This window comes from Pinus tabuliformis, chromosome 2_1 (assembly GCF_031772625.1).
Source record: "Pinus tabuliformis cultivar Carrire ecotype Pingquan chromosome 2_1, CPIR1, whole genome shotgun sequence".
NCBI lineage: Eukaryota > Viridiplantae > Streptophyta > Pinopsida > Pinales > Pinaceae > Pinus > Pinus tabuliformis.
In genome coordinates, this window is record NC_142299.1 from 606,013,591 (window position 1) to 606,026,186 (window position 12,596).

The 12,596-nt window shown below is 34.0% G+C and overlaps 1 protein-coding gene across 1 annotated transcript; it reads right to left on the reverse strand.

The window, feature by feature from the left end:
- Positions 1 to 7,517: 7,517 nt before the first annotated feature.
- Positions 7,518 to 8,496, reverse strand: LOC149201943 (abscisic stress-ripening protein 3-like). The gene is made up of 2 exons (XM_089399865.1): positions 8,054 to 8,496; positions 7,518 to 7,810 (listed from the first exon to the last, which is right to left on the reverse strand). The coding sequence occupies exons 1-2, from the start codon at positions 8,255 to 8,257 to the stop codon at positions 7,625 to 7,627; spliced, it is 390 nt and encodes a 129-aa protein (XP_089255991.1). The 5' UTR covers positions 8,258 to 8,496; the 3' UTR covers positions 7,518 to 7,624.
- Between the last annotated feature and the right edge of the window lie 4,100 nt (positions 8,497 to 12,596).

The following is a 12,596-nucleotide window of genomic DNA, read 5'->3' on the forward strand; positions in this document are numbered from 1 at the left end:
GATTCTATGGGGCATAGTAATAAAAATATGGGGACAATAGGCGCTCAACAATATTAATAAGGGATACAACTACAATAATAATGGGGTAATCACTAGTATTATAGGGACCTAACAAGCCCTTTATCAAAATAGAGTTGCATCTGATGGTAAGAAATGGATGACACATATATCCAGTATATGTAGTGCCATGTTGATAGGTATATGGATAAGATTGGGGCATAGTTGGGCCTCCAACATAGGCCTGTCCCCCAAACTTGTCCAAAATTCTTGTGAGGCAATCTAGGGGTAAACATCAATTGCATAAATGCAAAGACAGAACATATTAAGTCATTGCACTGGTCAAGATAGCTTTGATATACTTGGTGCTAGGCCAAAGAAAAGTTATAACTGCTAGGAAAGAAGGTGTTGAGCCTTCCCGTTGAATAAATTCAGTGAATCCTGGAGTTAAAAGCAAGTAACAAGCAATGTTTATGTAAGTTGAAAAAAGAAACTCAGGATACTAATTATGGATTCACCCTTTCAATATTTTCAAATATTAGATATCATGCTTTATTTGTGGTTTAATTTTTTTTTATTACAGTGGGTCCAGTTTTAATAATGTAGTATACCTAGGGGGATATTATGGGGTACAGAGGGAGGTACCCAAGGGAATAATGTAATAATGTGATGGGGCATAGTTAATAAACAGAGTGGTTAACCCGCATCATGTAAGGGACCTCAAGTAGCTAGCAATAATGTGATAAGTCTATTGTATTAGATACATGGTATTGAAAGACCCATGGTAAAACCATGGTATTGTATGTTTGAAGCCTATATAGAGGCTGGAGACTCCCCATTGAAGGTGGTGAAGGATTATTGTATTGGCAAGTGTATGGCTTATGGAGTGTTCTCCTTCCTTAAGGAGTGATTGTATGGTGTTACCCTGCCTCAAGGGTTTGATCAATAAAGAGAAACAATTCTATATTCAGATCTTGTTATTTCTGGGCATATTTCCATTCTCATATATTTTTAGGTTAGATACATTACAAATAATCTATTATATTAGTGCTTTAATGGGGTAAATTCAAATAAAACATATGACTATATTGAATGGATGTGATCTTTCAAATCATATGATATCATCTTGAAAAGCACAGACAAACTAAGGATGGGTATGGGAAATGTCTTCTTTGTTAAATAATGGCTGAGATGACTGAAGAATTCTATTCCAGAAGGCTGTCTAAATCTCTCAATCAAGGTCTTAGTAAACTCACTACTAAGAATGTAGCTAGAGGCACACCATTGGAGCTTGGAGGCTCATTACCTTCCTCAGTGTCTGATGAAATATCATGGATAAAACAATAGCTTTGTAAATACACTCAATTCCATGGAAGGTAGTTCAACAAGAGCAGACATGTTTGTTAGTTTGCTTACCACGATGTGTGGCCATGGTGAACACATTACTATCTAATGCATCAACATTTCTCCTTGATAATAACTCATTATCCCCTCAAACTTTGAGGAATCAATCCATTTTTCAAGGGTGCCCCTTTGCCCCATATTTGTATGTTTGACAATGGATGCCTCGAAACACCCATTGGAAGTTGTTGGAATTCAGGAGAAAGCAAAGGACATCTTATATCTTGATGTGTGAGAGATTGTCAACAATCATTTTGATGATGGATCCTTTATTTCTATGTGTTAAGAGGAGAATGGTTAATGGTTCTCATACTCATTTGGAAATCTTTGGTTCAACAATAGATGTTGTGGTTAGTGACCATGAGACAATTTTTTGGTTATTAGAGTTAGACTCTCAGCCTGGTAGATTCCCACAGCTCAGACCTACATTGGACCAAGGGTAGTTGTGAGGTATCTAAGCATTGCATTGAAGAGGAGCTTTCACTAGTGGCTATCCAAGATTGGTGTATCATACCTTCAATAACTTCAAATTAAGCTTTGATTTTGGCATCATAAGGACCTCTCACTAGATGGGAAGTTGACAAGGTTTGGGCAGATCTTCTATGCCTCACACATTTGTTATGTATCTTGTTGGTTTACTTGTAAGACTCAATTTCAGCATCTAGAGCAGATCATGCAATCATACCTGTGGTAAAAGTATGGTGAGAATCATAATCTTCCACAAGGATGGGGGGCTCATCCCTTGCCAAAATATGGAAAAGGAATATTGTGACATCAGGGCTAGTTCGCATAAATATGGGGTGGATATTTTGAAAGTCCTTGCAGTAGTATCAATCACAAAGTCTTTTAATCTTTGTTGCTTTAGCAAAATCTATTAGCTCCAACTTCCACTTCAAGATGGGGTGTCAGTTGATCTAGAAGAGAGGTTAGCACACAAATTACCTAGTTTCTAATATGTTTGGAAGTATATTCAGGACCAGTAAGCATATAAATACAAGACAATTTAGCCTCATTTGTACATCACCATCAAGCATCCTCTTCAATATGTTCTTTGAATTAGCTCACACGGGTCTTAAATTGGTTCATACATGTATGAAATTGTAGGGTCTGAGCTCACATGTGTGAAAAGGATAAAATATTGATCTGGGGTTGCACGGTTGGAACAAAGAATTTTCAACTACAGACACTCACTTAACAAAGTGCTCTCTACGGCTGGAATGCTATATCCACACTAATGGTTACTAACTCCATGCAGCTAGGACCTAAGATATTTTTGATAGTTGACCACATACTTTGACCATTTATTATAGGCTTGGAAACTCTAATTTGGATTAGATATGTCTATTGGGCCCATCTCTTCGATGTTGTTTGGTTGGCTTTGCTGGATATCCCTTTTATTGATGAATTGGAACATTGTACTCTCTCTTTGTTAAACATTTTATGACAATATAATTAGAAGAAGAATTTGAAAGGGTTTTCCCTATTGTGGGTTTTTCCTTGATCTTTGACCAAATCCTTGTGTCTCTTATTTCTCTTGATTGTCTTCTACAATCTATTGCATTTACTTTTCTATCTACAATTGTTATTGATAATTGGAAGATTAAATTGTTTTGAAAGATTGTTAATTAAAAAAAGAAAATAGGCTAAAGTGATTGTAGTAGCATAGAACAGTGGAAAATTAACACTTCTCAAGGAATACATGGGTTTATTTCTTCAGGGAGAAATATTAAGTCTTTGACAAGTTCAAAGAGGTTAAGTCTCTTGTGGAAAATTAGATAGATAATAAAATTTAGGTGTTGAGGACATATAATGTCGGAGAATTTTGTGGGAATGAATTTGAAGAATTCTGTAAGAAGTGTAGTATAGAAAGGAACTAGAATACTCCATGCACACCTCAAAAGGACAAAGTTGTAGTAAGGATAAATAGGGCATTGATCGATACTGAGAGGAGCATGTTTAGTGGTTTTTTTTTAAGACATGAATTATTGGCAGAGGCAGTGGACATTGCATGTTATCCAGTAAATATATCACCCTCATCAATATTGAATGAAAACACTCAACATGAGGTATGCAATTGTAAAAAAACATTCTCTTAAACATCCTAGTGTATTTGGATGTGATTCTTATTTACATACTCCAAAGGAGAATAGCAGTAATATAGATAAGAAAGTGGAAAACTATATCTTTATTGGATATAAAGATTGTCTAAAAAGGTATAAGCTTTGGAACCTAAAAAGTAATAAGGCTGTGTATAACAAAGACATGACATTTAGAGAAGCCAAAGTTCTTGTCAAACGGGAAGTCATACGAAAGGGGAAAAAACAAGAAAATAAAGAGTTAGAATTAAATCATGGTGAATAATACTCTATAGGAGAACATGAATCGGAGGAAGAAGAACCACAAACTTTGGCAATGAGGAGATCGATGCGGGAAAAGAAGAAAACCATAAATTCATAGTAGACCTGATTTCCATTCTAATTTTGATTTTTCTATTATTAATGAAGATCCTAGAATAGTTAGGGAGACACTCCATTTAGAGGATGGAGAAATATGGAAAAATCCATGGTTGAAGAAATGGAAGCATTTAACAAGAATGAGGCTTCAGATCTAGTGGTTTGGTTGACTAGAAGAAATATCTTTGGTGGGAAATGGGTGCTTAAAAGGAAGTTGAATTCAAAAGTTAGCATGGGGAAATACAAAGTTTGGTTAGTGGTAAAGAGTTATTACCAATTATATGGAGTTGTTATGGTGATATATTTCCACTTGTTAGCAAGATAAATTATATTATATGCCTTTTATCTATTGTTGCTACTTTTGGTCTTAAAGTAGAATAGATGGATCTAAATACAACATTCTTGTATGTGGATCTAGAAGAATAAATCTACATGAAGTAGCGATTAAGATTTGTTGTGAATGCAAAGAAAGAGGTAGTATGTACACTGTAAATGTCCCTGTATGAGTTAAAACAATCACCAAGGATGTGGCATCTAAAATTTGATATTTTATACTCAAACATGGCTTTACATGGAGCCAAGAAAATCACAGTGTATATTTCAAATTACTTGGTGATCATTTATTAATCTAGTCTTGTATATGGATGATATGTTGTTGATTGGAAATGAGAAGGAAATCATCTAGGAAGTGAAAAATTAGTTATCTTATAAATTTGACATTATAGAACTTGGTGCTACAAATTTTGTCTTAGGCATGCAAAATCAAAGAAATAAGGAAAACAAGAAACTTTGGTTAAGTCAGAGGAAGTATGTAGAGGAAATATTACATTAGTTTAATAAGCAAGAATGTAAACTAGTAAAACACCTATTCTCGTAGGTGTAGTGGATATGTGTCCTAAGATGGGGAAAGAACAGGAATACATGTCACATGTTCCATATGCCAATGTAATTCGAAGCCTGACGTATGCAATGGTATGTATTAGACTAGACATTGCACATGCAGTGGAGTATTGAGGTATATGTCAAAACTACGGAAGGAGAATTGGGTAGAAGTAAAGAGGTTTTTAAAGTATGTGTGTGGCACAACTAGCTATGGATTGTGGTACCAAGGAAGACCAAGATTACATAGAGTGTCGAACATACATGTCTTTCTTAATGCAAAAAGGGTTGGAGCTTTGGATTACAAAATATCTACAAGTAGGTGTGTGCTTAACCTATCTTTAAGAAGAATGAGTTGGATGAGAAAAACACAATCTATAGTGCCACAATGGTTATAGATATTGTGTTAAGGTATTGGGTTGATATAACAAACTATACAAATAGATTGTGAAAGTCAGTGTTGTACTTTTAGTGAATAAATCAACTTATCATTCAATGACAATGAATATTGATGTTCAATATCCTTCCTGAGAGCTATGATTAAAGACAAGAAGGTGATATTAGAAAAATTGGACACTTTGAAGAATGTTATAGATTTAGTAACAAAATTTTTCAGCACTAAGAAGTTCCCATGGTGTAGAGAAATAAAGGCAATTAATGCCCTAGATTGCTTATCATGTAATCCTGTGACCCCTTGCATGCAATGAAAACAACGAGATTGAGAATGTTGGGTTGGTTATGTGTTTTATTATTTACATGACTATCACAACAAAGTGGGCGGTGATAGCCACCCTTATTGGGGTGGTTTGTGGGGGGTTGGGGCAGAATGCCCCCGACATGGGGGTTTGGGGTTAACACCCCGAAAAATAAAATTTGATTTATTTTTTACATTCACTTTTGGTATTAATCGGCACATAGCCTTTTCTAAAAGTATTTATGTGGCATATGATGGCTTTTCCCATGGTTTTATAGTTTTAGTTAAGGAACTATAGTTATATTGTAATATAGGGTAAATGCCTCAATGGTTCATGGGGATATATATTGTATTGTAATATTGTTCATATGTGTGTGTGTGTGTGTGTGTGTGTGTGTGTGTGTTGGCTTTCCTCATTTAGATATGTATGATAAAATTTGTGTTAATATGCGTGATTTTTATTGCATAATTTTTATTTTAATTAAGAATTTGTTTGCAAAAATTTATTTTATAGTATCAACCCTTACAGAGGGCATTCCATTTTCATTCTTTCCTTTTATTTTACTATCATTTCCTTTTAGTTTACTATTCCCCATCTCTTTCACTAAGTCATTAAAGAAAATTCCCTTTGTTTTTCAGCTTTTATTTTCTTAACCATTAACATTTTGTGCACTTGGTTAGTTCCATGATAGCCTTGTTCTTTCATCCCATTCATGTGGGTGCAGGGAATAAGGTGTTAGGTTAGTGCCTCTTGCTTGTGGTGCCTTGGCTGAGAGGTGAACAATAGTCCTATATGTGTGGTCTACCCCTCCTCATATTTGCAAGCAAATTGCAAATGTAAAATGAGAAGCGGGAATTAAGTGACAAAACATTATTGATGTTGATGTAGAAGAAGAGGTTGGAGGATGGGTGCATACTAGACAAGCAAGATAATTGCAGAATGCAGACATTTATTAGTAGCTGAATGAGAAATTTTTTAGTAAAATTTTTGGGAAGCCAAAATGAAATCATTTGGTGCATTGACGAAATACAAAGACATATAAGGGAGCTAATTGACAACTTAATGATCTTTTCCTTGAGTTCTTCATGTCTAATGAGGAGGGTGATTTATGAGAAACTATTTAGGTCAATTCTTCATCTAAATAGATGTATTACTTTACTTTTTGATTATATATACTATTAACAACCTAAATACAATCATAGACATAGATGAATCTAGTTTATTTAGCAGGTTATTATATTTTTTTTAACTATATATTTTTATTTGATCTTTTTAATCCAAGCTGTAAACTTTACCAAACATAACAGATAAAGTGTGCATTATATTAAATGAATAATATAATTACTATCTAATTTATAGAAATAAGATGATAATCAATTTATCATTATAATATTGTTCGCACTAATCTTTTGATTGAGAAATCCATCTCATTATGAATTAAATTTACAATAACATGTTATGCATGGTCGAACTTCTCTATCATATTAGACTTCAGAGATGTTAGCATGATGTTTATTAAAAAAAATTGGGATTTAACTAGTTAGTATAATCACGTACTAATATTCAAATATAGGTTGGTTTTTAATAGAGATGTCATAGGTTGGTTCGTAATAGAGATTTCATTATAAATATAATGGCCATTATAAATTTACTACCCCAATCATATTAGATGACGGGTAAATATTTAAATGACGATATGCATCAAAATACGATAAATAAATAGATTTTATTATAATATTATAATTTATAAATAATACAAAAATAACATAACTATCAGACGTGAAACATTCTTTCAAAATACTAATACAAAAATGTGCTGGTACGCAATTTTTTTGGTTTTAAAGTTGAACTTTGTTTTTGCTGTCACACGTAATTAAATCTCACACTGGAATTCGTAACTTGCGAAAATAGATCCAGGTAAATATTTATGCGGGGTGTATTAATATGCGAGACTGTTGCCCGGAAGCAAAGGACCAAAGCGAGAAAATAGAACGCGGTGGTTTTCATAGATAACTCTGGAAATAATAGAAATGGCGCTGAATCAGAAGCTCCAGACATTCTACTTTCATAACAATATAATATTCGCCATAAAATGTTTATTTGGATTAGCGGACGAACCATCCAACAGATGAACAAATTATGTGACTGACATGAACAGATTTTTTATTTTAAACGAATACATGATGCGCGTGTGGGTGGCTAAAATAGATGGTGGTGATGTTTTTTGCCATGAGCTTCTTTTGCTCTCTTCTTCGACTCCTCCCTCTTGTGATGTTCGTGGACGGCATATCCCCCTGCTCCAACTGCAACTGTGGCCGCAATCTTTTCTTGCATCTTATGTCTCTCTGCGTGTTCGGGATCCTTCTTTACTTGGTGCTTCTCATGCTGCACACATGTCAAATTACATTAATTTACAGACTCACTTTCTTACGTTATAAAAATCATCGAAACAATTCTGGTTTTGGGCGTCTTATAGTTTATGAAGACTGCACAAAATACAAGAAACAATACAAGGATATATATTCCACGAGTCGATCTGACCAGATACGGTTAGCATCGTGGAGGACCTAAATATGCTTTACTCGACATTGGGATATGAAAATTTAGAAAGGATATAATATCCAGTACCATTGCAAACGCTCCGGCAGCCGCTGCTCCCATTTCCCCCAAATGTCCCATACGCTTATGATGCTTCTCGTCTTTCCTTGCCCTCTCGTATTCTGATTCATTCAACTTATACGTACTCGCTGTGCCAGAGTAAGGAATCCCGGAAGCGACGTTCTTGGTTTCCATTTCCTTATGATGGTGGTGCTCATGATTCTTGTGACCCATCTTTTCGAATGATTAGAAACACAACTGAATTTGATCACAGTCCAAGAAAATGCACAGAATGGTTTCTACATAGTTGCAATAGTTTAACGCTTCGCAAATGAGATAAGAGGGGAAGGAACACAGGCAAAGAATAACGCGTAGAAACAGAACTGAATTCGATCACAATCGACGAAAATGCAGAGAATGGTTTGTACACAGTCGCAATACTTTAAACTTTAAGGCTTGCCGATGCGATGAGATGAGATGGGAAGGAACATAGTGATTATTATATATAGCGGGAGTTGATAAGAACCTTCGCTATTAAGCAAAGAATAACGCGTAGAAATCGCAGAAGTGAAGAGCCCACAGCCACCAGAATGTCCTGGGTGGTCAAAACAGAGGAAGAGTCGATCACAATGCAGCGGACGTTGATGGGATATCTTGAGTGTGAAGGAATGCCAGAGCGTAGGTGCAGGTGTGGAGAGCGACACAAGAAGGCGCACAGGAAGGTCTCAGGATGAGTGTTGTTTTCAGAATAGACGCGCTTTTTAAACGCGGGTTCATCCTCATCCACTGCTAAACGCGGGCGGGTCTTTCAAATTGTTTATAATTAATTAAAAGTATGGCCCTCATGTCAACGAACATTGAAATCAAATTTCAAGGGTTTGAGTCGAAATTCTCGACTAACATATAACTCACTCATACATTAATTCACCAAGACGTTTCACGCACAGGCGTAAGCTTTAAATTTAAATTTAGATGAAAAAACATATGACAATAATAAATTACTTTAATAATTATATATATTTATGAAAGTTTAAACTTACGTTATATGATAATTCAATTAATACTCTACTCCATATAAATAAATACTTTAATATTTTTTTCTTAAAAACGTTTTATTAAGAATAATTTTATATAATTTAAATTTTATACTCTTCTCCCGACGAGAATGAGGCTGGTTTAATATACAAAATCTTTTTTTACATAAACTTTTACATGAACTTTGAGACAATTCAATGCCTTCACCTCCAAACTCCCTTTAACACTGTCATGCCCTATCAAGATAAAATTGAAAATTTAGAACATTCCAAAATCGTAATTGAACTTCAGACACAAACCTTAGATGAATTTCAGAAAGCAATAGAGTAACGAGCAGCAATAATAACATAACGAAAAGTAGTTTTACCAACCAAAGAGGAACTTGGTAATGTAATGTTTACAGAACCAATGGTTACTAACTTCATAGTTGATTTTGGCAATGTTTGTAGACATTCAGATTATAGATTTAGCATGAGTTCACCGACTTTAGGTTCACAAATATATTCTCATATACCTGCGCAAGCTTACCGAACGCGGACAAATCTTGCTTACTAGAAATACACAAAGCTTAAACAAATGCGCTCCTCCTCAATTTATACAACTTCGAGGGGGAAAAGAGCATCTCCTTGGGACATCAAGGGCTAAAAAATAATGCCAGGTAAAGATCACATATCGAAACCCATTTCTATAGATTCTTTTAAATGTGGGTCAAACCACAGCAAAAGTCGACGAAGAAGTGCTCCGAGTTTCATGGATTCATCCAGAAGGTGCACAAAAGCAAATCTAAAAGGGTTTTTCAAACCCCTACACATAGTCAAAACTGAGTCTTAATCAAATAACATATCAACACCAAATCTGTGTGCATACGATGAGTTTTCCCAAGCTTTTAAATCAAGTTTTCTTATCGAAATTGGACATCCATGGAGCATTTGTATAGAGATTCTTGCTTTAACTAGCCAGTATAGATGAGAGGCTATATACTTGCTCGGTATCTATTTTGCATCCATCACCTCATAATCTTAGAGATCTCGTACCTTAGTTAGAGGAATACCATGTGTTGCATGTTATCTTACTAGATAGTCTCGATGCACTCCGCTTCGGATGATGCCAAAATTTGTCCACCAATCATGTAACCACTCTGGATATAGGGAACATACGGAGGTATAAATATTTCAAATTTTTGTTTTGTTTTTGTAGGAAGTCCCACCATAGTTACTTGTGCTAACATTAATCGATGTTCGTACCAAGGATTTTTAGAATAGGGTTTTGGCTTGGCCACATTGCAAAGGATCTAGTTCGATTAATAACACAGTATTGGTGCACCAAGATTTTTTGGTTGTTAATTTCTTGCTAGATTAAACTAATATCTGGAAATATATAGGTCATATCATTAGTTTCTTGTGCAATCTTTGTTAGAGGTCATCCATAGATGATGTCGAGAATACTGATAGAAGATGTTAGATAGGATCTAACTTTTGGAGTTAGCTTGGTTAGGGTTGATGTGAGTTGTAGATTCATATCTAGAACTTGTGTTCTACACAGTTTCCATGTTGGCGTCTAATTGGCTTCATAATGTGACCAACTCATTTCATTTAGCACTTCTCTTAGATGTTATCCATTATTTTTCCATTCTATCACAATAACCATGCATGTACTGGTTTGCATGACATTGCTCTTTTGACCATGCTCTCTTGATGAACTGCTAAGATTGCTTAACGATTTTTTTTATGAGTTGTCATGCTCGCTAGATGAGTTTCCACACTCGCTTGATGGGTTGTCACGCTTGCTTGATGAGTTGGAATGCTAACTTGTGTCCGGAGGCTCTAAGCTTAAAAAGTCAGGGATGTAATTAATTTGATAATAAAGCTTGCAATCTAGCAAACTTTGCGTCACCAACTTTCTTAATGTCTTTGTGTAAAACTTTGTTCATGGTTGCAACATTTGTGCTTAATAAAAACCTTTTATTGATCAAATATATCTTAAATTTATTTACTGCATTCAAGGCAACCTTAATTTCTCTGTCAATTGTAGAGTAATTTTTCCTACACCTTCCCATGTTCTTGAACCAAACTATATGATTTCTTCCTTAGATTTACAATCTTTATTTTTCACATGTTTTTGTACTACTCCCCATCCAATGTTGATTGCATCTGTTTCTACAATTCTAGGTAAGTGATCATCTGCAACTAATAAGATTAGGAGTGTCTTTACCTTTGCTTTGATATGTTTCATTGCTATGGTGTGTGTTGGAGCCCATCAAGGAGAATCCTTTTTGAGCCTATCATTCAATTTTTATTTTTCTTTAACACAATCCTTGTACAAATGGCTTACATAGTTGAGGCTACCCAAAAATCCTTGAAGTTTCATTTTGTCTGTGATTTTATCAGGAAACTTGTCAACAAACTATATGGCATGTTTTCGTTACATCAATTAACCATTTGAGATTGTATGTCCAAGAATTTTGATAAAAGTATTAAACAATTCCATCGTCTCTTTCTAGATAACCAATCAAGCATCCTATATAATCTATGGGGACTTGTTCAAATGTTTAAAATGTTAATCCACTGAATTTGAAAATACAAGGACATCATCAATATCACTATTCAACCAATCAAAATAGGGTTTAAGGATATTATCCATAACCCTTTGGAATTTTAATGGGGAATTTTTCAAACCAAAATGCATAACATTCCATTCATAATGTCCTAAATGAAAACTTTGTCATTTTGAATTTATCTTCTTCTTTGATAGCTACTTTCAAAAATCTAGATTTAAGATCCTATTTTGAAAATAATTTTGCTCCAACTATCCTATTCACTAGACTAAATTTGTGACGACTAAGATATGTTTCATCAACAATAACTTGATTCAAAGGTTTATAGTTTATTATTAGATTTAAAACACCTCCAACTTGCTTAGAATATTTGTTATCTTACTAGATAACAAATATTCCATATTTATTATAGATAACAAATATTCCATATTTCTTATCTAGATAACTAGATAACAAATATTCCATATTTATTATAGATAACAAATATTCCATATTTCTTATCTAGATAACAAATATTACATATTTATTATAGATAACAAATATTCCATATTTCTTATCTAGATAACAAATATTACATATTTGCTCTATCTTCATAGGGCATGACAGTGTTAAAGGGAGTTTTGAGGTGAACGCATTGAATTGTCTCAAAGTTCATGTAAAAGTTTATGTAAGAAAAGATTTTGTATATTGAACCAGCGTCATTCTCGTCGGGAGAAGACTATAAAATTTAAATTATATAAAATTATTCTTAATAAAACGTTTTTAAGAAAAAAATATTAAAGTATTTATTTATATCGAGCAGAGTATTAATTGAATTATCATATAACGTAAGTTTAAACTTTCATAAATATATATAATTATTAAAGTAATTTATTATTGTTATATGTTTTTTCATCTAAATTTAAATTTAAAGCTTACGCCTGTGCGTGAAACGTCTTGGTGAATTAATGTATGAGTGAGTTATATGTTAGTCGAGAATTTCGA